Source organism: Mus caroli, chromosome 2 (genome assembly GCF_900094665.2).
Source record: "Mus caroli chromosome 2, CAROLI_EIJ_v1.1, whole genome shotgun sequence".
In the NCBI taxonomy this organism is placed as follows: domain Eukaryota; kingdom Metazoa; phylum Chordata; class Mammalia; order Rodentia; family Muridae; genus Mus; species Mus caroli.
The window spans coordinates 1,713,710-1,740,056 of record NC_034571.1 but is presented as its reverse complement, the minus strand read 5'-3'; the positions used below and the strand labels follow the sequence as shown (position 1 = coordinate 1,740,056).

General features: G+C 45.5%; 1 protein-coding gene across 5 annotated transcripts; it reads right to left on the bottom strand.

Moving 5' to 3' along the window:
- Positions 1 to 26,145, bottom strand: Sephs1 (selenophosphate synthetase 1). 5 transcript variants are annotated; one of them, XM_021153644.2, is made up of 9 exons: positions 25,821 to 26,145; positions 23,064 to 23,337; positions 20,313 to 20,416; positions 17,905 to 18,012; positions 16,341 to 16,495; positions 13,411 to 13,501; positions 10,810 to 10,909; positions 4,912 to 5,124; positions 1 to 3,997 (listed from the first exon to the last, which is right to left on the bottom strand). In XM_021153644.2, exons 2-9 carry the CDS (start codon positions 23,254 to 23,256, stop codon positions 3,783 to 3,785), a joined length of 1,179 nt encoding a protein of 392 aa, XP_021009303.1. In that variant the 5' UTR covers positions 23,257 to 23,337; positions 25,821 to 26,145; the 3' UTR covers positions 1 to 3,782. The 5 variants fall into 5 exon arrangements, with proteins under 5 accessions (XP_021009303.1, XP_021009309.1, XP_029329849.1 ...); XM_021153650.2 differs by lacking the exon at positions 25,821 to 26,145 and adding an exon at positions 25,115 to 25,466; XM_029473989.1 differs by lacking the exon at positions 25,821 to 26,145 and adding an exon at positions 24,743 to 25,069 and having other exon boundaries at positions 2,093 to 3,997.
- Between the last annotated feature and the right edge of the window lie 202 nt (positions 26,146 to 26,347).

Genomic DNA, 26,347 nt, shown 5'->3' with positions numbered 1-26,347 from the left:
TTTAAACTATTATAGTTTTATTTCTCAAAGTGGACCCAAACCCAGGAATATATCCTAGACATTAAATTTTATATAATTTTGCTTTAAAAGTGTGCAAAATATGCTTGGGTGATAAACATTACATTCTATATATTTCTACGTACATGTTTTATTCCTGAAATACAATAATGGTGGCCGCATCAGCCTTGTCCCACAATCACACTGTAATTACAGTAAACTCGTGACGTTTAATCTTGTTTCCATCAAGTTTGGTTTTTGCTGGTACTGAGGACTAAACCTTGGCCTTGTGAATGCTAGGTAAATACTCTACCACTGAGCTATATACTCTCGGACTTTTTAGGATCTTTTGTGCTGGAGGAGAGCAAAGCAGAGCTTTATTAGGTTGCCCAGGCAGACTTTGAACATGAGGTCCTCTTGCTTCAGCCTCCTGAGTATGTGGGATTACAGCCCTGTCACTAGACCCAGCTCCACAGACGCTGGACTTTGTTACAATGCTGTTGTCCTGGGCATTAACCTCTTAAACGGCAGCATAACCTAGCAAGGACCATCAGTGCCAGCCAGCAGTGTTGATATGTGAGGTCTATCATAGTAGGAAACTGTGCAGAGAAGGGTTAAGACCCACGTACCCAATACTCACTCGCCAGACAAACCACAAGTGTGCTCTTGTACAGCAAGTTTGGCTTCCAGGGGTTCTTGACTATATCTGGATGCCTAGAAATGCTGCCTGTTACTTGACCCAGGGCTGGTCTAATCCACCCACTCCTCTCATTCAAAAGGACTCTGGATTTTCACTGTGGCCTCTGATGTTTCATGACTACAATCCTTATGTGGATTCTTAATTAGAACGGGATATGTAAGTGTTGGAAGCAGAGTATGTTGTGTGAGCACCTGGTCAGATGTGAAAACGAGCGTTCAAGCAGGGTTTGTGTGTGTGCATGCGCACCATTAGGTCTCTCAAACACCTGCCTGTGCTAAGCATCTGTAAAAATAAACTAGTATAACTATTATTTCTGTTTCTACAGAATAAAATGAAGATCTAGAACTCTGACAATGAAATATTAATGTATTTATTGCTAGGTGCGTAAGTACACATACCACACGATGTACGTGCAGGTCACTGTTCTTTGCACATGGGTTCTGGAGACAGATGGAGCTCAGGCTTGTGAGACAAGCCACTGTACCCACTGAGCCATCATACACAGCTCAAAACAGAACAATTTTAAAGGCAATGCTGAACTCAGATGCAAGGGCCGCTCGTTCACGCATCAGAACAATCAGACACTTCCACTTATTCATTACAACTCATGCAGAATTTGGAAGACTTAGATATTTCAAAATACTGAGCCAAAAAAGAACAAGAATGTTGTTGCTTCAACCCAGCCTGTGGAAATAACCTGCTAAACGAATTATGAGAGGGTCTGACACCAGCAGCTCCTTTAGGAGCACTCTCCAGGGTGGAATTTTAGACTGGTACCAGAAGTCGGCTAAGAGTGACTACTGGACACATTAAGAGTCCCACGTAGACTTTGCCAAACTTATTAAACAATGACAGTCACTTGAGTCAAGGAACTTTACACACACACAGCCACAGTAAATAAAGAGGAATGGCTAAGACTAGAGTGACCCCCGACAGCCCCACTTTTTACCTCTCCCAACATTCCTTTTGAGATTAGTAGTTCTCAAGGGTTATTATGCAAAGCCCTACAGGGTACATTTTAGAGATGGATTACCTGGTTCCACAGCCAGAACTGACTCTGGGTCTCAGGAAAGTGCAGAAAGGCCTCCTCCACAAACACCCAGGTGATTCTAATGCATCGGTTTCCAAGTACCCTGAAAACACTAGTCAAGACAAGGCTTTTCCTAGATCACGAATCCATGGATCTCTTAAGACCCTGGCATTTTCTCCTTATATGAATCTTTAATTTGCTCAGAACATTTACCATCTAATTTCCTACCAACAGGCTTGCCTCCAAGAAAAGTAGTGGCTTTGGGGAACAGAACACACAGAGTTAGCTCCAATTTCACCTATTTAAAAAACAAAACAAAACAAAACAAAATAGAAGCAAGTCCAACAGTATGGTTTCTGCACTCAGAGGGTTCCAACATGTTTTATTTTGCAGACCACTGGTGCATACTTTCAAGGACCAACATCATATAGATTCCTATAGTGTCCAATTAGTGTCCTTCTGTGACAGCTTCCTCTGTTGGGGCCAGACTCTGGTGGCTTCAGTTCCAGTAAGAGGTGCATATACAGGAGATCCTGGGGACACAAGCACATGGCAGCCTCTTCCTTCCGCAGTTCCACTGGTCCAGTGGCGGTTTTCTGGTGTTCCACCTTGAGGAGTGAGGTTGGGTGAGGTTGCAAAGCTCAGCTTTGGGGCCTGTCCTGTTAGTAGGAAGCCCTGTGAAACCTGAAGACTTGGTGCTTTTTCTCTTTTGAAGTCAGGCGTTTGAGGACCCAGTGCCCTTGTGCTTAAAGACGGGAATCCCCCAGCTGCTTAACAGATAAGGAAGATAAGGAAGCCTGTTTTTAAGAAACACAGATAACACCTTTGTAGATTGCCTATTTGTTCTAGAACTACAAAATTTAATTCAAGAAAATATAGGTCCCATGAAAGACTTAAAAGTTTATAAAACTAAAAATCTAGTCTCCCCCAATAAATTGTATTTTAGGCAAAACCCTCCCAAATGCTTCTAAAATAATACTAAAAAGGGCATCTGATTATACAAGAGCAATTAAAAAAATTAAATATTTATTTGAATAACAACTTTTATGTTGGAGCTGCAATGTTGACAATGCAGGTTTTTAACACAAATCACAGAATTCGTGCACAAAGAAGTATGGGTGCCAAGACAAGATGTGCTAGGACTTGGGCTAAAGAGCTGCTGATTTTAAACAAGAGGCCTGGAATCACGATACAAAATATAAAATGTATTCAACACTACCATCCACACAACAGTCCTTAGTATTGATTATATTTAAAAATTATTTGCGAAGTAAATTAGATATTGAATATAAATGAGTATCATACATGAACGCCCGCATCGGAAGGCAGTTCCTCGTCGCGCTATGGAACATCTAAAGAACACTGAAAAAGTATCCTTTTCCCTATTAGTAAGAACCATTAACGGTATTACTGCAAGTCTCAGGCAAGCTTTGTTTGTTCTAAAAGAACATTTCCTTTTTGTGTTCCAAGTGCATCCCATGCCAAGCAAAGCACCTGCCATACTGAACTGAGAGAGCTACTGGATAAGAAGTCCCTCAGGTTATTAGACTCAACTTTACAAATCAAACACTCGAAGGAGCCACGCAACCCTCTGACTACGGGGAGACCATCATGTCACTTACCATTCTGTCTTTCTAGAATGTCAACTGAGACACTTGAAAACAGACCAGACTGAGATGAGAGGCAGAAAGGAGAAGACACAGAAGGCTAGTGGCACTCCTCTCAGCAATGCCCGTGTGGCAGAAAAGCACCTTTAGAGAGCGCCTATGCGGCAAGAGACACACAGCTAAAGATTCAAAATGAATCAACAGGATTGGATAACAGTATCACTCTCAACTTAGAAGCTGCCTGGAGGTTGGGTGCGTCTTCAGTTAATGTAACAGGAAAAGGCGGCCATGGATTTCATTTTATTAATTGCATCCACTCATTTATACCGACCTAGGGTCACCAGATGTGTAGACACAATGAGATTTTGTTGTTCTTAGAGTCTTTAATTGAAGTGATGATAAAGGAAATAGATCTATTTAAAAACAAAATCAAATAGCTCTGTCTGGATTAGGAGGTGGCACCAGGTGTGGGGTTCACATTTTGCGTGGCTACTTGAGGTGCGACTTCAATAATCCGAGGCTTGTCGATGATCCTGGCTGTGCGGTTGCCCTTCTCCACTATCCCAATAATCCATGCTTGGTGCCCTTCGCCGTATTTGGGGGACTTGATCTCTGCACAGAACCGAGCTGCTTGCTCACGGGGTAGACAGATTAGCAGGCCTCCTGGAAAAGAAAGAGAAGAGTTACTCTGTATGGCCAGGAGAGCGGGCAGCTTCCTGGGCCTCCAGCAAAGCTGACACTCTGGGAATGAGTTAAACCATCTGTTGGCAAACTGTTACTGTAACGACCTAGCTAAGGTCAAACTGAAAATGGCCTGTCAAAATCACACGGGACAGACCTTCCACTCCGCATGACAGAGGAACAAGGTGTGTGGGGTCCAAGTCCCACCTTTGACTCCACACTAGGAGATGCAGACAAGAGAAGGCCCCTCTCACTGTGTTCCCTGCACGGGCTCCTCCAAGAAGGATGCTTTAAGCTTTATTTGAAACTTAAGATATCTGGGACTGGTCTTGACTCTTAACTTTCTGCAAAACAAAGAAACATACCAAATTTCCTTCCTGTTTCTAGCTTGGGCTGACCTCATACTTGAAGTCATCCTTTTGCCTCTGCCTCTTAAACACTAGGACTACAAGCATGGCAAGACACACCTGACTCTTTCTTTTTTTTTTTGAGACCGACTGGGCTTTTCTATGTTATAGAGGTCAGCCTCAGCCTTGTAACCATCCTGCCTCTGCTTCCTGAGGAGTGGAAATGCCATGCTAAACACCAAATTTAAATGCTAAACAAAACAAAACAAAACAAACCCCACAAAGGCAACAAGCCAGTTTGTTTAATCTTATCTGTGTTGCTGGAATTCAAGGATTAAGTTTCCAGAGAATCAAACTCGTTCTGTCTTTCCAGAGCTCCCATCTTCCACACCACCATTAAAAAGGAGAACACAGGTACATTTGATTCAAAACAGCATCTCAGTCTCTCTGGAGGGGACTGCAAACTCCCAGCAGGGGAAGGCATGGGTGTCAGGCTCACTGAATTGAACCCTCAGGCCAGGGAACAGCACCCCCCCACCTTTTTTTTACCTGACGTCTCTGGGCAGGTCCCATGCATTAGGCCGAACATGTTTCCGCAGGCTTTGCTCACAGCGGCCATCTTCGCCAGCACAGGAAGGTTGTGAATCACGAAGGACACCTCGTTCCTCTGTTGCTTGGCCAGGTTCTGTGCGTGGCCCAGAATCCCGAAGCCGGTGATGTCAGTGGCTGCATGAGCATTGAACGTGTGCATGAGGCCTGCAGCTGAGAGAGGCAGAGGCATGACGTGAGAAAAGCCCACCTTTATGTGCACTTTGTTTTCTTTTGGATAGTACAAGACTTCTGTTACATCTTTTTTTTAATCTAAGAAGTCACCTCCAAACTCACTATCACCTGAACTTTCCTCTATGCCACGCTCCTGGAGGCCTTTAGTTGTCTGGTGGACTCAGATCTATAGCTTTGTGAGTGACTTTCCAGGAAAGACAAAGGCCTTCGTATTTATTGCTGCATATGGATATCCACTTGTTCCAGCACCACCTGCTGAAAAGCCTGCCTCGCCTCGGCTGCTCTGGCTCAGCTCCACAGCCAGATGTCAGTGTGCCTATGGTAACACAGCTCTTCTTTGTTTGTTTGTTCCCTCCTCCCTTCTCTCCTAAGGAGTTCTTTCTTTATTCTATGGAAGCACACCGTCACTGAGTAAGCAGTGGCTAAGTAGGCAGGCGCGTGCAAGGCAACAGCAGGAAGCTGCAGGGAACTAGGTAAGACCTAAACACACAATGCAAGCTGTTCTGGGTGGATGACTATGCAGAACTTTCTTCTATACTTCTTTTTTGCTTTTTTTTTTAAAAGATTTATTTATTTGTTCTATGTATATGAATACACTGTAGCTGTGCAAATGGTTGTGAGCCATCATGTGGTTGCTGGGTATTGAACTCAGGACCCCTGTTCACTCCAGCACAAAGTATCATTTATTATTATTCATAAGTACACTGTAGCTGACTTCAGACACCCCAGAAGAGGGCGTCAGATCTCATTACAGATGGTTGTGAGCCACCATGTGATTGCTGGGATTTGAACTCAGGACCTTCGGAAGAGCAGTCAGTGCTCTTATCCAGTGAGCCATCTCTCCAGCCCCTTTGCTGGTATTTTTAAAGAAATATAAAATTATTTTCAAATAATCACAAAGTTTTGTGTAATCAGGAGCAATATAATTTACCATAAGCTGTTTTTTTAATAGTTTTTTTTTAAAGAGAAACATGACAAAGATCTATGAAATATTTTCAGTTACAGTATTCATTTTGCCTTATTCAGTTAGAATAAGATTTCTAAAAAGATATCTATGCTCTAAACAAATGAGGCATACATGAAAAATGTAAGACACATTCCACAGCTGTACAATACGAGTACACTTCATTCTATTACATAAATATGAAATCATGTACAACTGCTATGCACTGAAACTTAGCTAGGCCTTTCAAGTACCATGCAGTCCCAACTCCCAGATGTTTCAGCAGCAGTGCTGGTAGGCGCTGCCTGCAGGACTCAGTGTCAGTTATGCATCAGAGCTGTCATGACTGCAAGGCTATCTTTACCTTTACACACTGGAATGTTTCCCTCCTCTGTGAAGAAGTAAATCAAATATTTTGTGGAATTGTAATAGCATTTTCTACAACAATTTCCACCAACAAGAGATTTATTGTAGTAGGACAATAGGTTAAAAAAAAATCCCAAAGCAAAACTCAAACATTAAAAGAAAAGTACTCATTCCAACAGAAATCAGGCAGATACAAGAGGCAATTGTCAGGGGTGTTGTTGCTCTACTCATCTGTATTGGTTTAACCTTTTCTAAGGAGGGGAACAATGTGACATAAATACACTGTACTGAAAATTAAAACAAAATGGATGTATCTGGAGGATATCATCCTGAGTGAGGTAACCCAATCACAAAAGAAGCCACTTGATATGCACTCACTGATAAGTGCATATTAGCCCAGAAACTTAGAATACCCAAGACACAATTTGCAAAACATAAGAAAATCAAGAAGAAGGAAGACCAATGCATGGATACTTCATTCCTCCTTAGAATAGAGAACAAAATACCCATGGAAAGAGTTACAGAGACAAAGTTTGGAGCTAAAATGAAAGGATGAACCATCCAGAGACTACCCCACCTGGTGATTCATCCCATAATCAGCCACCAAACCCAGACACTATTGCATATGCCAGCAAGATTTTGCGGAAATATAGCTGTCTCTTGAGAGGCTATGCCAGTGCCTGGCAAACACAGAAGTGGATGCTCACAGTCATCTATAGGATGGAACACAGGGTCCCCAATGTAGGAGCTAGAGAAAGTACCCAAGGAGCTGAAGGGGCCTGCAACCCTATAGGTGGAACAACAATATGAACTACCAGAACCCCCAGAGCTAGTGACTCTAGCTGCATATGTAGCAGAAGATGGCCTAGTCGGCCATCATTGGGAAGAGAGGCCCCTTGGTCTTGCAAACTTTATATGCCCCAGTACAGGGGAACACCAGGGCCAAGAAGTGGGAGTGGGTGGGTAGGGGAGCAGGGCAGGGGGAGGGTATGGGGGACTTTCGGGATAGCATTTGAAATGTAAATGAAGAAAATATCTAATAAAAATTTTTAAAAAAAGAAGAAAGTTAAAACAACAACAAACCCTTCTCTCTCAGAAGCATACAATCCCATCCGTTTTTCCCTTCCAGGTACTTTGCCCAGGCTGGCAATAAACAACTTTACACCCAGGCAGGCTTTGACCTCTGAGCCTCTTTCATAAGAGACTTGGGCCTTCTTGTTCTCTCTGAGTTAATGTGTATGAATGACAGAGTCTATGCTTAGGCTGTGTCATAAGCTATGTCATAATCATAATGTGTTGGCTTGGCATGTCTGCTTGTTCAGCACCGGCTTAGCTGTGTTCTACTGCCAAATGTAGCAATTCTCTACCCAGCCAATCACAACAGTAGTAGCTGGAGAAATGGTTCAGTGGGTAAAGCCCCTGCCATGCAAACAAGGCCCCTGTTCAGACCCCCAGAATGGACACAGGCCTACGCAGCATCCGCATTTCTGAATTTCTAGCATTCCTAAGGTGAGGTGGGGACAGGAGAATCTCCCAGAAGTTCATAGATCCGGCACACAGAGGAGTGAACACAGAGGAGTGACCTGTGTCACACAAAGTTGTAGGTGAAGACCAATGGAAAGTGTCCTAACCTTCCCTGACTTTCACCTAAGTTCCCAAGCATACACATACCCACATTCACACAGGCGAATTCTCAATGGTGGGGACTGAGCGGCGGGGAGGAGAACAGTGTAAACCAACTAAAACACTCTAGAGACAGTGCTTAGGGCTTCTAAAAGACCCAAGAGAGGTCCCTGCTTAACTATAAAATATTAAATAGTGTGAACATCAAATAAAAGAGTATATGATGCTTAAAGTAGGGGCTGGAGAGATGGCTCAGAAGAGAAGCCATCTTTAGAGAACATGCCAAGGGCTATGGAGGCCAGTCCAGGCTATATGATTTGAGGTAAAAAAACAAAACAAAACGAAACAAAACAACTTTGGAGACTCATTGTTAGAAGAGGAAGGTGGGACATAGTGGTGCACACTTTTAATCCCAGATCTGAGACAGAGGTGGGCTGATATCTGGGAGTCACTAGTTAGCTAAAGCTATACGATAATCCACTGTCTTTAGGATGCTAGTTCCCCAGGAATAGCTTACTCTTCGTATTACAGAAAAACAGCTAAGCTCTCATGGCTATTCTCACAACTGCCATGTGGCAAGTGACAGGCTTATTAGTAGGCCATAATCCCTAAGCATAGTCTTTTTTTTTCTTTGTTTTTCGAGACAGGGTTTCTCTGTGTAGCCCTGGCTGTCCTGGAACTCACTTTGTAGACCAGGCTGGCCTCGAACTCAGAAATCCACCTGTCTCTGCCTTCCAAGTGCTGGGATTAAAGGCTTGCGCTACCACCACCCTGCTAAGAGTAATCTTGGTTGTAATTTGATCACAGTGTGTGAGGGACAGGGGAGGTGAGGCGGGGAGGGGAGGTCTGACGGTACACACTGTACACAGGAATGGAGGCACCCAATCGGAAGCATGGAAAGTTGAACAAGAGGAGAGCCACTGCCAACATGGTATATAACAATTGTCCTAGCTAACTCAATACCCTGAATGTACAAACTTAGATCCAGTTTGAAGGGTCTTACCATGAGTAGCTGGGACATCTTTGTGTTATTTGACACAAATAACACAAAGTGGGAAAATTCTTATGACCAGTTAAATACACAAATGACACTCCATGGTACATCTAAATTCAGTTTCCAAATGCTTTGTCTTGTAATGAACAGCTGGCTTTAGGATTGGCTTTCCTTGACACATTATGATACCTATAGGCAAAACCTGCTCAGCCAGAGCAATTTATTTACATCTCTTATTTACACATATTTTATATATGGCCAAAGAAGCTATTTTACTACAGCTAAGACAATACTTAGGGCCAGGGAGAAAGTATGGATTGAATCAGTCAGTAAAAATACAGATTCAATCCACAGGACCCAAGTCAAAAACCTGGACACGGTGCCACATGCTGAGGAGGCATAGACAAGTGGGTACCCAGGGCTTGCTGGCCTGCAGCCTAGCCTATGCGTGAGCTCCAGGTCAGTGACCCCCATGTTAAAAAACAAGGTGAAGGATACGGAACATTGACTTTTGCCCTCTCTACACACACGCATGCACCCACCTACACAAACACACACACAGATGCACCCACCTACACAAACACACACATGCATACACATATATAAAAGATTTGACTACTATCTAGCACCTGATTTGTGACTTTGTTTTACATAACCAAAAAGAAAAACAATCCTACACAGTAAGATTGTTTATATCTCTCCATTCAAGTAAAGCAAGCCACTATTTCTTAACTCCTTTAAAGTTAGGCTTTAAAGCCTGTGCAGAAGTTGGAAAGAGCAATGGCTACCACAGGCTCATCCACTCAAATATTGGTCGCAGGTAGGTGGAACTGTTTTGGGAAGGATTGTTGGAGGAGGTGTGTCACCAGAATGAGCATCAAGGTTTCAAAAGCCCACACCATTCTCAGTGTGTGCTATCCCTGTCTCACGCCTGCTCGTGGATAAGGATGTAAGCTCTCAGGTACTGCAACAGGCTCCCTGCCATGACAGTAAACAGACTCACCCTGTGAAACTGTATGTATGGATATAGTGTTTTGTCACAGCAACAGAAAAGTAGCTAAGAGTCCATTTCACAATTGAAAGGGCAAACTGTTTCTACTACGTTTTTAAAAAATTAACTAGAAATTATTTCTAAATTATGTCCATGCCTGTGTGAATGTGCACATGATGCCAAGTGCTCCTGACGGTCAACCACCCACTCTGAGGCTCTGCAAGCAGGCAGCCCTCCTAACTGCAGAGCCATCTCTCCAGCCCACCCAGTGGGACTCGTAAGCACACTCCGACAACTAGCTTGAAGGAGGAGGAAGGCACATGCACACATTATAGTGAGGAGTATCTAATATAAGCCACATTTAACACTTTTTTACCGAGAACATGTCATATGTAGGTTCTCCTTAACTCTCGACAGGGTTCAATCAACTGAGGTCATTTTGACATTAACAAGTTGAAAAGCTGTCATAAATGAAACTGTAAATGAAAACACTACCTGCCTACAGATTCCCAGCAGTAACCTATGGAACAAAAGTAGACACCAAGAGGAGGAGTGTAGTCACCTGTCACGTTCTTCTCCTGGCCTCAATTTCCTTATTTTGTATGACTGAAGACTTGAGGGAAAAACAAAAACAAAAAACCCCACTATGCACAAAAGCTGGATGCAGCCGATGTCCTCAAGTTCCCATCTATTACTCCCTTTCTCAGCCTTTGCTAAGCCCTGAGCACAGCAGCTTCTGCCCCATACCTGTCCTGTTGAGCCGGGCCATGTTCATCATTGCCTCTTGGTATGCCAACTCTACGTCTTCTTGGGTGACCACTAGCTTAATTTTATTCCATTTTTCAGGCTAGCCGTAGGAACACAGGTGAGAGAGAGAGAGAAAAAGAAAACGTGATTCATATTTACTTCTAACCATGTGCAAAATGAATACTTTCCCTAGCCATCTTCCAGGACTCGGCATGTTGATGTATGTACATATTGCCGGTGATCAAGCCCAAGGTCCCACGCATATCCAGCATCTCCTGTACCACTGAGCCACACCCTAGTCACTGGGAATTTTATTTACCTAGTTGTCAAGACATAGAAGTGTTTTAAGTCGATACTCTTCCGTGGTTAGTGTTTTTTCAGGGGACCTATCATTCTGTCTTCGGCTTATCCCACATTTCTGTAGTAAATATCCTAGCTTGTTGGGTATGTACACCTAACGGGCACACAGCTGCACCCTGCTCTCATCTGGCAGGTGTAATTAACACTGTTTCCAAGGGTTGAGATGTCAGGCAAGAGCCTGCTGAGTATTCACAAAGCCTTGAGTTCTACAAGAAGAACAGAAGAGAATTTCTCATGTCCTTGGTTCCCTTCCCATCTTCTCTACTACGCTGATGGCACTGTTTTTACATTATACCTTTTCCACTTTAACTGACTCTTGCAGGGAAGCGATTTTGATACAAACAGATGTGAAATCTTCAGCTGTCCATGCTGAGGACAGATTTGGGTGAGCAAATAAAGTTGTCATTCAAAGGACAAAAGGCCTCTGTCTGATTTTGAAGGAAGCTAGCGTCATGATATAAAGGCTCATGTTACACAGAGCCACAGACCACTAATTGCTCTATGATGCATGCATCTTCACTTACGTGTTTTGAACACTATATAAACAAAACCCGAGGTGCTGAGGTCAGAACTTGCGTAACATATGTGAGGCTGAGCTTGGTCCCTAGTATCACAAAACCCAATACTTCCCAGCCACTGTTAGACATTAGGAATAACTTGATCTACCCTTAATCCCATTCTTCCCAGCACTCTCAGAAGTAACACCCACTCTGATATCTGTATCTATCATTCTTTGCCTGTCAAAACCCAGGATCCTCAGACGATAGATTCTAAAACTATATGACAACGCCTCTAACCTTTATTAAAGAAACAAACATTATGCTATTACACTGCATTTGGAACTTGCTTTTAAAAATTCTGAACATTTGCCAAAAATCAATAATAAAGCAATGATGTGTGAAGCAGAAGTGGAGAGAGTGCAGGCTACCTAGCCATACTAGACTAGACAACACCTCTGTAGACTGCCCCCGCAGCAACTTCCCAGACTGCTTCACATTACTGAGGAAGGAGGGAAAGTAAGTAAATAATATAGCCATTTTTAAGATTTTATTTTATTTTCCAAGACAGGGTATCTTTGTGTAGCTCTCGCTGTTCTGGAACTTGTTCTATAGACCATGATGGCCTTGAACTCACAGAGATCCGCCTGCCTCTGCCTTCTGAGTGCCAGAATTAAAGCCATGCATCACTCCTGCCCAGTGAGAATTTTTTATATATTATGTATCTGGATGTTGTGCCTATAGGTATGTATGTCTATGCACCATATACATGGAGTGTCCAGAATGGCCAAAAGCAGGCACTGGATCCCCTGGAACTGGAGTTACAGACTTTTGTTAGCCACTACATGGAAGGGAGAAGAGAAGCCAGGCTCCCTGGCAGTGCAGTCTGTGCTCTCAGCTGCTGAGACCCCCTCTCCAGTTCCAAGGGTTCTTACTGGCTACATCAAGTCACGATAAACAGCCAATAAGTAATATAAGTCTTTATAATTTTTTCCAACTGTTCCTCAAGACTGGTAAGTTTCAGACAATAGTTGTAGAAACTAAACCCGCCATGATACATGAGGGCATGACAAGATCCTAGTCACTGTGGACTGTTAGGGAGACGCGGCAGTGGGTCAGTGCTTAGGAAACATACCCTCCTGTCTGTCCTCCACCACACATGCTACATCTGTATGTCCTTCACTATTGATCAATTTAAAGACAATACGAACATATCACAATAACCCCCAACTCCGCGGCTGCAGAGATGGCTCAGCGGTTAAGAGCACTGACTCCTCTTCTAGAGGCCCTGAGTTCAATTCCCAACAACCACATGGTGGCTCACAACCATCTGTAATGGGATCTGATGCCCTCTTGTGGGGTGTGTGAAAATAGCAACAGTGTAACTTATATACATAAAATAAGTAAATAAAAATTAAACAAACAAAAAACCAAAAAAAAAAAAACCCAAACTCCATGACAATTATGTCAACACCTGACCTGATTCCTCAAGCTGGGACTCATGTCCTTTAAACACTATATGGTTAAATTTTCATTTATGAGAATATGGATAATTCACCTAAGGACTTTACCGATAACTTTATAGAGGTGAAATTTAAAGTTTTCACTTTACAAGCCCCCCCCCCCCATTTCAAACAAAACAAAACACAAAGCACTCTGAAACTAAAGAGCAACAACTGTGAGAGCTAAGCGTCGCACCCACCCCACTCTCAGCCCAGCCCAGTCCTGAGCTGCTTTTACTTACAATGTCCAGCCACTGGTGCACAGCGACTGCAACCTGTGTCCCCAGGGGCTTTGTCAATACCAGCACATCCCCAGGTACTGCATTATCTGGCCTGCAGAAGAGAAAAGAGCATGTTCTGATCAAACTAACTAAGAGGCAGACAGGGAGTCTGGTTTAAAATAAATGTTTTACAACAATTCTTCCTTTCCTCTGTGTGTGTGTGTGAACACACATGTATGTGGGTTAGGTAGAAGCCAGAAGTCAATATTGGGCATTATCTTTGATATTTTCCAGCTTAGTTTTTGAAATAAGGTCTCTCACTGGGCCCAGGACTTACCATTTTGGCTAGTGAGCTCCAGGGACTTGACTGTGTCTGTCTCCCCTGATGGGAATACAGGTGAGCACTGCCAATAACTAGCTTTTAAGTGGCTGCTAGAGATAGAACTCAGGTCCTCATGCTTGCCCCAAATAGATGCAGGGTGCTTACTGGGCAGGCCATCAGCTACTGGACTAAAAGGAGCTTCCACTAAGGAAAAGATGGCTAACCATGAACAATGTGCTCAACCTCTCTCTTCTGAACAAGATCATGGTGCTTCTCACTTGTCACCTCAGCTGCCTGGGCGACTAGGGCAGGGAGGTCCAAGCCTGTTTGACATGGCAGCCCTAAGGAACAAGTTAAAGGGAGAGATGGGGGTGGTGTGATGTGTAGAGATCTGAGGATGTAGCCAATGGCAGAGCCACTGCCTCCCACACTCAGGTCTGGGGTTCAACTCCCTATTATGGAAAAGCAAGCAAGCAAGCAAGCAAAACCCACAAAGCAGAAGAGCAGAGGTCAGGTCTGCAAACCCAGGCAATCGCCATCTGGGTATCTGGCCTGTCTGTTCACTACTGTGGAGTGGAACCTGGCAGAGCCTTTATGACAGGCAGGCTCTCAGCATTACTGACACACCCCACCTGACCTAGGGATTCTTAGAACTAGTCCCAATGACCAGCTCCAAGGTCATGCCTGGAACATTAGTTACAGCATCAAAATAACCAAACATAATTGAAACACCAACAGCAAATACACAAAACAGGAGGGGAGTCTGGCGGGAAACTTGAGCCTCTACACAGATCACGACCACTGCACTGTAGATCCTTTTTACATCTTTTTCATTCTGACTCAGGTCAACATACTACCTGCCAGTTACTAATTAAGAACTGAACTGAGGGTCAGCCGATGGCTTAGAGGGTGGTTGCCATCAACTCTCTGGACCTGGGCTCAATTTCCTAGGACTCCCCAGGAGAGAAGAACCAGCTCCTTCAAGTGGTTCCCCACCACAGAAATCAATCAATCAATCAATCAATCAATCAATCAATCAATCTAAACCAAATAAGTGAAGGACAGGGTGCCTCTCTGAACATCAAACATGGAAAGTGACAATCGATGTTGAAATCCATCTCTAAAGAATACAGAGAAATGTTTTCTCACCCCAAACAAAGCTGTAAGACGAGATGCTTGCCACCACTCCTGATGAAGGAGACACAAGCCAGAGCCACATGGGATGGCACCTGCGTAGGCAGGTCCCACTATACTGGTTCTGAGCAGCAGGAGAATGGCATCATAAACAACTTCCAGAGGGGTGTGGAGAACTTGGGTCTGTACATACACAGAGGAGCAAAACAGAACTGCACTTGAAGGGGGTTTATAGTGATAGGAGAAGACAACTCAAAAGTCCACCAGTCAACAGACAAACTTGTGGTATGTACAGACAACAGCTTACTAGGCCATAACAAAGTACTGTGGTGGTGGTGGCATACACCTTTGACCCCAAAACATGGGAGCTGGAGGCAGATGGATCTCTGTGAGTTCAAATACAGAAAAAAGTTCCAGGACAGCCAGGACTACATAGAGAAACTCACTCTTAAAAAACAAAACAAAGGGGGCTGGTGAGATGGCTCAGTGGGTAAGAGCACCCCACTGCTCTTCCAAAGGTCCAGAGTTCAAATCCCAGCAACCACATGGTGGCTCACAACCATCTGTAATGGATAGGATGCCCTCTTGTGGTGTGTCTGAAGAAAGCTACAGTGTACTCACTCATATACATAAAATAAACAAATCTTTAAAAAAATAAAACAGAACAAAAAAGTAAAAAAAAAAAAAAAAAAAAAAAAAAAACCATGGATTTGTGCTACAACTTGATGACATGAGAGTGAGTAAATCCAGGTACAAAGTGTCCTACAGAGCACTGTTCCATTTATCACAGTGCTCAGAGCAGGCAGCCCTTACAGACAAAGAACACTGCGGGAAGGACAAACTAGAAATGTCTGCAAATAAGGACAGGCGTGGGTAAGGGAAGCCAACATTCTGGGTGCTGACGGGATGATGCTCATTCAAGCCTGCACTCAGAAAACCACTGTAGACTTAAACGCTGACACAGAGGTAGAGCTTATGGTGCAGTACCTGCTTAGCAGACACAACAACCTGTGTTCAAGCCCAGGTACAAGAAACCAAACAAATCAGAAAAGCTGTGGAGGCAGCCCTTACCCACAACTCTTGGACTGAGCAGGTGAGGCAGGAGGATGAGTTTGAGGTCAGCATGAGATACAAAGTGATACCTTGTTTCAAAAACCAAACCAGAAAATAGACACATGAAATGCTGAATAACATGTTACATGTTTTTGTCACCAGAAATTTACAAAGTCTAAATTTGCTCAGGAATAGGATCAAAGTACTGACAAATGCTACAAGGTGCATGAAAATAAAAACACTATGCCAATACAGGAAGTGAAACCAAGCAAGATGTATCTGAAGGATTAGCAAGTGATAACCCCAGTGGGAGAGTTTCACCCACTGAACTGTATACTCTAAATGGGTGACTTGTACAGCAACTGAATGACACCTTAATATACCTTATTTTTAGAGAGGATGAGAAAAAAACAGGTTCCGACATGAACAAAAGCCAACTTACATGATAAATTCATTGGGCTGGCAGACCGTTGTTGCAACTCCTCCCAGAACAATCCAGGGGTTTAATACCGTTTGGCCACCTGTTACAGAGGTTCCCGCTTCCTCTGCCGCATCTTTAAAACCCTGTATAATTAGCGGTATCACTTTATCCCTCTCCTAGGGTTTAAAAGGACAGAGATGAAAAGTCATGAATTCTGTTCAAACCCCAGAAAGGATGGCTCTACATTTGCAGTTATAAAGAGATAAAATCCTCTAGAGAAGCTGACAGACAGGGTAGAGTGCAATAAAGCAGGGGTGTGTTTCCTGATGCAAGCACGCTGGCAAGGGTATTCTGCGATACAAAGTCAACACTGAAGCCCAGTTTCTCTCTCTCTCTCTCTCTCTCTCTCTCTCTCTCTCTCTCTCTCTCTCTCTCCCTCCCTCCCTCCCTCCCTCCCTTTCTTTTTCTTTTCTTTTCTTTTCTTTTCTTTTTTTTTTGAGACAGGGTTTCTCTGAATAGCCTTGGCTGTCCTGGAACTCACTATGTATACCAGGCCTGCCTCGAACTCAGAAATCCGTCTGCCTCTGCCTCCCAAGTGCTAGGATTAAAGGCGTGCGCCACCACTGCCCTGCGAAGCCCAGTTTCTTAACTGGTAGGGGTTATAATGTGCCATTTGCTCACAGGCCTGGCCCAGACATGGTTGACTATTAGAGGCCAACTCTTGGCTGGTCCTGAAGGACACCAGACAAGCTAACCATACAAACACAGCCCTGTTTTCAAAAAGAATTTTGTTTGCCAAGAAGTGGGAAGACTCGATGTAACCCATCCTCAGAGAAGCCCTTCCTGTGAGAACTACTGCTTAAAGTGCAAGCTGCTAGGAAAAAAGACCACAGACAACTGGGCTTTCTATCAGTAAATCACGACAAACTGACTGGGGAGCGCATACAGAAAGAGAAAAGAAATAAAAACACATCCTGCTAACATAAACTAAATAACTGGGTCACAGAGATGGCTCAATGGTTGAGATTATGCATAAAAATTTGGAGCTCAGCACCCACATGGCAGCTCACAACTATCTCTAGCTGCAGTTCCAGGCACACACGCAGTGGACTCACGTGCATGCTGGCAAATATTCATGCACATAAAAGAAGATAAATAAAGATAACCTAAATAGGAATTCATCCTTGGTTCAAAGAACAGGTAAAAGAACAGAGTGCCAGGCAGTAACAGAAACATGAGCATGTGAAAGCGAGAGGGCCTTGCCCTGAGCAGAGACTCCTCGCTCCCTGAGGGTCATGGGTTCTGAACCTGACACGCCTGGCACTAAGGGACTGTTAATATAGCTAGGCTTTATTAAGTCTCTCCTTCACACCCACACCCCCACCGAGAGAGAGAGAGAGAGAGAGAGAGAGAGAGAGAGAGAGAGAGAGAGAGAGAGTTCAGGAGGAGCAGGTGGGAGAAGAAGAGGCTAGGTACTCTCGTTTGAATTTACAGATGGATGCCCCAAAGTGGAAAGCTGTGATACTGAAGGTCCCGTCTGTAAATGCGAAACAATGGAACCGGCGAGCGTGCATCTGTGACTTACCCGGTCAGTCATTTTATTACTGACTCCAAGGAGCATCAGCATATTGTCACACTCCGTGACACCCATTGCATAGAGGTCACTGAGGACATTGGCACATGCTATCCTGCCCTACGAAAGAGAGCAGAGATGTGAAAAAGCCAGGGATTTTTTCCCCCATCTGTAGAACCAAAAATGAGGCATACAAAACTCTAAGACAGTGGGAGTTTGCAGCAGGACAGCTCCCGGACATGACTCTCAGCTGGCAACTTCACTGACCTGTCGGGCACCCACTCACCCACAAGAGGAAAATAAAGAGTTCACATTTTTTCCCATCTAAGATTCAGAGATCCAGCTCAAGATGGGTCAGGGTGGGGGATCAGGAAGAGAAGCAGTTAGTTAGCACCATGGTCTGGGAGAGAGGCCTGATGCAGTCATTTCAAGGCAACCTTGGAAGCTGGCACTCAGCAGACCACAGCAGTGTTGCCTCTGCTGGTTACAGAAAGGTGATTTTTACATTGTTGGATTCAGAAACTTTTGCAGTTTCAAGTTGAAAGAAGTAAATAGGAAACAAAAGTAGGAGAAATAAGAAACACACAGGCCTGAAGTAAAATTGAAATAGCATTTCCCGCCGGGCGGTGGTGGCACACGCCTTTAATCCCAGCACTTGGGAGGCAGAGACAGGCAGATCTCTGAGTTCGAGGCCAGCCTGGTCTACAGAGTGAGTTCCAGGACAGCCAGGACTATACAGATAAACCCTGTCTCGAAAACAAAACAAAACAAAACAACAACAACAACAACAACAAAAAGAAATAGCATTTCCCAGTAAATTCTATTGCTTGATGAGGAGTTTCAACAACATGCAATAGGCTGTGCTAATAAAGAGTACTGCTCTGGAAGGTTTTTAAATGTTAAGTTGTCACTGTCTAAGTTATCTTTTATAGATAGTGGAGACACATAACAGGGTTTTCTTCTGACACGGGATAACCCTCATGGACACAGCACATCATTTTCAGTTGCTGTGTGTGTTCTTGGGACTCCCAGGCAGCCTTCCCTGCAGCCTTCTGCAAGCCTGGTCAATGAGGAACCTAGAGACTGAGTCTCGGGCCATGGGGCAGACATGCAATAACTACTCTCACATGCTTCTAAGAGACGCTGGACAAGGACAGACTCTGGGCAACTCCTCTGCCACTTGTGCTCCTTTACAGAGAATGTACGTTCTATAACCTCTACTCATACTGCACTCATTTTCCTATCCATGGCCCACATCCTTACATGTGAAGCTTGATCCAGTGTCCCTGCAAACCAGGAAGGATAGCTGACATTTTTAAGCAAGTAGGATATTCCCATTCCTTCAGTGTTCTCTTGGTTGGTTAAAGACTCGGCAGAAGAAAGGCTGCTGGCTGTAGCATGTAACAAATGACTGGAAATGAGTCTGCAGAGTGCTAGCATGTGCATTGCTGGAGAGGACAGAAGTGGATGTCAGGTGTTTTCCTCAGTCACTCTACCATATATTTCAAGACAAAATCTCTTATTGAACCTGGAGCAACAATTAGGCAGACTGGCTGGCCAGTAAGTCCCAGGAATTTTCCTGTCTGTTTTTTTTAAGCACGAGTAGTACTATAGGTGTGTGCAGCCACACCCAGCTTCTTACTTGGAGACTGGGGTCTTCCTGCTTACATGGGGAAGTACTTTTTCCTTGCTGTGCCATCTCTCTTGCCTCGGCAGCTATAACATGAATGCCACGGTCAGGTAGATCTCAGAGTGCCATATGATCCAGTGGTGAGTGGGCATGTAGGTGGCTGGGTAGCTGGTAACCAACTTACCCTGACATTTACAAGAATAGAAAAAGTTCAAGAAGCCCAGTTGTAAAGTAAACCAGGCATGGTGCTATATTCTCAGCACTGGGAGGCAGAGGCAGGCAGATCTCTGAGTGTGAGGATCTAAATAGACAGTTCCAGGAAAGCCAGGGCTACACAGAGAAACCCTGCCTCAGGGGGAGTCCAATTGTGATGAGATTCTCAAGTTCCTCTACTGTGTGGGAGGAAACATTTAGAATCAGTGTTATTATGAAATACAGCCAGAAACAGCCAGGAACAGTGACTTTTACAAACATCCGAGAGATAGGTACAAGGAAAGAAAGCAGAGAACACCATGGACCCTTAGCATCCTCTCAAAGCAGCAGGTGGTAGGTGTTCTGCACACACTAGAAAGGCAGCAGACAGACCGCTTTCCACACCACGTCAAGTGAGAGGAGACAGGTCAGCCCCACAAGGGCAGGACTTAGGGAACGGTAATATAATGTGTATTCAGCAAAAGTAGAAAAACACAACAGCCAAACATAAAACCCAAACCCAAAGGCACACATAAACCCAGCCGAAACCACAACCAAAGCATAAGGCAGTTCCAATTACAAAAAAACACAAACTTACCATCATATACGGGTCGTCGACGATAGGATAAATGTAATCTGTGGTCTGAACCAAGGAAAGACCACCATGCCTCAAAGGAATGACGCAAGTATCCATCCCAATGCCTGGCAAGATTGACATTGCCAGCACCCAAAAAATAAAAGGAGAAAAGAAAAGCGTTTAGTCGTGTAGGAGCAGGACTTTGAGCAGGAAGGAATTCTACAGGACAGCAAACCCACACTGCCAACCAAACTATGTGTATGCTATCAAGAAGTGTTACTGAAATGGCTGTGAATCAGAACCAGCATAGGATGGAAGACGTGAATTCTTAATCAACAAGACTGCAAGACAGCACAAAACCTGAACCTTACTGAAGTCTTTAACACTGTATATTCCTGAGCCCTGTGACTGATGCCCTGGCTATCCCAGATTCGCTGTGTAGACCAGGTTGGTCTCTAACTCACAAAGCTCCACCTGCCTCTGTCTACCAAGTGCTGGGAATAAAGACGTGTGTGCTATCAAGGCATGGTGCTACCACCATGCTGGCTCATATAGAATTTCTCTGCATGAGAAAGTTCTACAAATGGAACTGCTAGCTATTTCATTGATAGCTACTTTGATACTAATTACCTGGATGTTATTATAACCTCCTAGATAGTATTTGTACCATATTCTCATACAGGAAATGGCAGTTAATATTACATTTAGCCTGAAGGAAACGATAAAGGACAAAGCAGAAATACAAAGTTCCCAACCAAGTATGACCAAAATCACTCAGTAGCTGGGTAATTCAATTCTTTGTTTTGCTTCCCCAAAGCACTTTCTTCACCTTTGTGCATCCATACATACCTTTGTATGTACACATGCGCACCCAGACACAGAAGTCAACATCTGCTTTCTTCCCAATCTTACTTTCACCTCATTTTTTAAGACAAGGCCTCTCACGGAACCTAGAAACTCAGCTTCAGCTAGGATGGCTCTCGGTGAAACATATTTCTATTATCCAGCACTGTACTGTAGTACTTGATTTCAAAATCACTTCCTGATGCCCCTGGAGTGGGCAAGTTGGGGACTTTTTAGATGTGGTTAATCTGATGCTGGAAAAATCTTTTGGAAGTTCAGGATCCTATTAAAAAGATAGCCATGGTTGACAATATGCTCGTTAGTTTTTGTCAACATGACACAAATCTAGACAGTCAGGAAGAGAGAAATTCAATTAAGGAATTACCTCCATAGAACTGGCCTAGTGGGCATAGCTGTGGGCATTTTCTTGGTTGCTGCCTAATTGATAAAGGAGGGCCCAGCCCACTGTGGGCAGTGTCATCCCTGAGCAGGTGCCCTATGCTGCTTTAAAAAGCTGGGGGATCAACAACAACAACAACAACAAGCTGGGGGAACAAGCCAGCACACAGTACTCCCCTTCCTTGGCTTCCTTGATGAGGAAACATCTGTAAGCTAAATAAACCCTTTCCTCCCCACGTTGCATTTGGTTATGGTATTTATCACAGCAACAGAAAAGCAAACCAGAACTAGGACTTTCTCTATAAGGGACAAACAGTAAGCAGTTCAGGCTTCTACTCCAGTGTTCCCAGTCGGCAACAGTCTGTGTGGCCCATTCAAAACCTCAGCCCATACGCCCTGCAAAGGCCTTAAAGCTGTTCTTAGGATTCGTAAGGCAACCCCCTCACTAGGGCAATGCAGAGCGCAGCAGTGTAGAGGCCATTTGAGAGAAAAGACAGAAAGGAGCTCTGCTGGTTCTCAGCTAACCACCAAATTAAAGTAAAAATGCCCTACTGTAGGGTAATGATGTCACAATATACTCTATAATCTCAAACCTGAGCCGGGCAGTGAGTGCCCGCCTTTAATCCTAGCACTTGGGAGGCAGAGGCAGGTGGATTTCTGAGTTCGAGGCCAGCCTGGTCTACAGAGTGAGTTCCAGGACAGCCAGGGCTATACAGAGAAACCCTGTCTCGAAAAACCAAAAAACAAACCAAAAAACAAACAAACTAAAAATCAAACCTGCCAACCACATGCCCTGATGCTTTTCAAATTCTTTCTTTAAGTGACATTAACAGTCACACTGGTTTGGAGCTAAGACGAAAGGATAGACCATCCAGAGACCGCCCCACCCGGGGATCCATCCCATAATCAGCCACCAAACCCAGACACTATTGCATATGCCAGCAAGACTTTGCTGAAGGGACCCTGATATAGCTGTCTTGTGTGAGGCTATGCCAGTGCCTGGCAAATATAGAAGTGGATGCTCACAGTCATCTATAAGATGGAACACAGGGCTCCCAATGGAGGAGATAGAGAAAGCACCCAAGGAGCTAAAGGGGTCTGCAACCCTATAGGTGGAACAACAATATGAACTAACCAGTACCCCCGGAGCTCGTGTCTCTAGCTGCATAGGTAACAGAAGAGGCCCTAGTCGGCCATCATTGGGAAGAGAGGCCCCTTGGTCTTGCAAACTTTATATGCCCCAGTACAGGGGAACACCAGGGCCAAGAAGTGGGAGTGGGTGGGTAGAAGAGCAGGCCGGGGGGAGGGTATGGGGGACTTTGGGGATAGCATTTGAAATGTAAATAAAGCAAATATCTAATAAAAATTTTAAAAATTGGGGAAAAAAAAAAAAAAAGAAAACCCCAAACACAGTCACACTGGATCCTGAAGTCCTCTGACAGAGCTTCAGGAGTTGAAGCAACACAGAGGAGGCCATCTGGTTGTTGACTGTTGACTACATTTCTGGGTGTTAAAAGATGGTGTACATACCAAGTCGTGGCATAACAGCTCCCAGAAACTGCTCATCTTCTTGGAAGTGGTTCTCTTGTAAAGATTCCAGCAGTTTCTGTAGGACATCTTGGGGCACTTTGCAGCCTGTGCCTTTCAGTTCAGTAAACCTGGTTAGCCGGAAGCTCTTGTCCAATTCATAAGTCTCTGGGTTAAAGGACTCTCGAGTAGACATGGTTCTGGGGCCGCACTCTCCACAGCTCAGCCCCTCCCCTCCCTCTCTCTAGATCCACTGGGCTTTCTACTTGTGATCCACCTAGGTACCACCAAAACATAAAAAAGAAGTCATTGTTAAAAGACTCAAGAATCAAGTGAATGAGTACACACCAGAGACACACACCGGGAAATAGTTTGTTAGTTAGGGTGCTGGGTAAACTGAAGTAACGAATAATGCCATCAGGGGAATCTACGGAAGACGGGAAAGTGTGACCGTGGTCATAACCGTGGCTCCAAGGGGAAGCTCACGTGACACCTGTCACTTGGGCAGTAAACTCTCTGAAGTTAGTAGTTCTAGGGTGCAGGGCTAAGAGAACTGGTTGGTATTCACTATGTATTAGCTTAAAAGTTCTATGCTTTAGAAAGCAGAGATCCTAGCTACAGTGACTTTCCTGGAAAAATCTCTGGCTGTCTTTTGCTCTCTCACAGAGAAAAATAAAACAGTCACCAGAAACTGTAGAAAGGAGGACACAAATGCATCTCATGAAAAAAAAAAAAATTTTTTTTTTTTAATTGAGACTGGCCTCAAAGTGCCTTTGCCTCCTGAGTGCTGGAATTAAAGGTGTGTACCACCATTCCCTGTGAAATTCTTCCAGATACTAAATCCTAATTTTAAAAAACAAGTCTCCCTCTGAACCAGACAGCACAGTACCAAACTAATGGGAGAAGTCACTGAAGGAGACACTACTTAAAAACCAACAAAAACCCCCAAGGCTTCCCATGGCTGTAAAACACAATACAGTTCAAGAGAGTGCTTGCAAAGTTCGCTGATGTTTTTTAACATTCCTAGAAAGCAAACATCCTGCCTAACAAACCAGTACACACACCATTGACAAAAGCCACTAGTTCATTACAAAAAGAAACAGTATCACATGAGATCACTAGTCGTATGGCACTGGGTACCACACACTGCATTTCCGCACAAGCTCTTCTGGTTGCATCTAACTCAAAACCCAGTTAAGTGGTCCCGGGGTTTACACACTTTCTGACTGATGCTTTATTGGGCATAGGATTACAGACACCCTACGTTTTAGGGTTGGTTTCTCCCATAAAATTTATAATTGAGAACATAATTCCCATTTATAGAGTTTTCCATCCCCCAGGAAGCACATCACTCATTTAAACTAAATTTCACAAAGCCCAAATTCGGTAATCCAAACCGTCATCACAAACATGACATGAGCAATGATTTCAGCGGGAAACTACCGACACGGATTTCGCTCATCGCTCATAGAAACCAAACTTCTCTACAGAGCAGTGTGAGCCAAGCAAGTTTCCGAAATGGGCATTCTGAAGCCATTTAACAGTTTGGAAAAAGTGCGAATTAAAATTCACCTTCGAAGAAAGGTTTGGAAAATCACATTCACTTTGCAAAAAGTGCCTGCCTCACCTCTACCTGGTACAAAACGGGAACACTTCCCTTTATAAAGAATCTATTTTCCTACCTCCAATCCCCACGGCCTCAACCAAAAGGGCAGGAGAGGGACTCCGAAGAGCACCTTTCTTTTACCTTATCTTCCCTACACTTTCTGGTTAGGAAAGTTTAAAAACGCCTTACATCAAGAAAACTCAGCAGTTAAAAAACTCCCAAGTGCAAGGAGACCTAAGTCACACGGTTTGACCTCAAAGGAAACTCGAGCTATTTGAAAAGGATGGAATTTGGGGTGTGCTTTGGGTAGAGGGAGTGCGTCCGACCTGGAAGCCACATGTTTACACCTTTAAAACAATGACATGAATATTTAAAGGCCGCGTTTAACCCCTTCGCTCCCGCGGGAGGCGGGCTCGGGCCGCGGGGTGCGGTGGGGCAGCACACCTACCTCCCCGCCAGCCCCCAGGCCCCGCGCGTGCTCACAGGCCCGGGCGCCGCGGCGTGCGCGCTGGGACCCCGAGCCCTCCATGGGGCCGGGCGCGGAGGATGCCACTCTCAGGGGACACCTTAAGTCTCAGGCTGCCGCCTTTAAAGGCACGGCGGGCGCGGGCCGCGTTCTTTGTGCCGCTGCCGCGGGCAGGCCACCAGCAGGGCCATGCCGCACCGCAGGCCCCGCGTCGCCGCTGCCGCGGGGACCGTCGCGGGCGGGGACCGGAGGGACGCGAGGGCCGAGTGGGGGCGGGGAGGCCCGCGGCTCGGCGCCAGGACACCGGGCGGCTAAGGCGGAGCGCGCGCGCGCGCGGGCTCGCCGTCCGCGCCGCCACACAAAAATGTCGGCGGGCGAAAAGATTAACCCCTGCGTGGCCGCCGCCGCCCTCCCCCTCCGCTCCTCCCTCCCAACCCCGGCCCCGCGTGCCGCGGCGGCGACGGCGGAGGAGGCAGCGGCGCGGGCGGCGCTTCTTTTTTAAAGCGGCCCCACCAAAGCCTGGGCTCGGCCCCTCTCCAGGCAGGGCGCGCGAAGGGCCCCGGTGCACGGCTCCCCGGCCGTCCCGGGCGGCCCGGAGGGGGATTTGCAACGGCCGCGCCGGGCCTGCGGCCCGCTATTCCCCTTTAAGCCTGCTGCCTCGCCCCCCCTCGCCAGGCCCGCCGCTTACCGGCTCGCTTTGCGCCCTCCGCCTCCTCCCGAAAACGGGCCGCGGCGCTCCCACAATGCACCGGGCGCGCCGGGCTCCCTTAAGCGTCGCCTGAATTTAAAAAAAAAAAAAAAAAAAAATGCTGCTCCCGGTGGCGGCGGCACGGCCGGGCGCTCGGACGCCGCGTGGAGCTCGGCCTAGGCTGGGCGCGGCCCTCCGGGAACCGGGCCGCCGCGCTCCCGCCGGCCGGGCGCGTGAGGGTCCCTTTAAGAGCGGCCACCTCCCTTTAAGGCGGCGGGCCGGTGGCCGGAGCGGCTCCGGGTTGCTGGTGGCGGTGGCAGCGGCGGTGGTGGTGGCTGCGTGCGGCCCGGGAAGGGGGCGGGGGCGCTGTGCAGAGGCCCGAGCGCGGCAATGATTGGTCTCGGGGGAGGGGTGGGGGGTTGCAAACCCAAGGAACGGTGGCATCCGTTGCATGATGCAAAAGAAAAAAGGGAAAAAAAAAAAGAGGGGGTAGATTGATTTCAAAAGTTGCGAGCAGCACTGGCAGC

Excerpts from the sequence above, each read along its gene's own strand:
- Sephs1 (XM_021153644.2), bottom strand. The coding sequence starts at position 23,256 with ATGTCTACTCGAGAGTCCTTTAACCCAGAGACTTATGAATTGGACAAG. Across the intron at positions 16,496-17,904 it reads GTAATAAAATGACTGACCGG|GAGAGGGATAAAGTGATACC; the intron begins GTAAGTCACAGA and ends TTTAAACCCTAG. Across the intron at positions 10,910-13,410 it reads TGCACCAGTGGCTGGACATT|CCTGAAAAATGGAATAAAAT; the intron begins GTAAGTAAAAGC and ends TCCTACGGCTAG.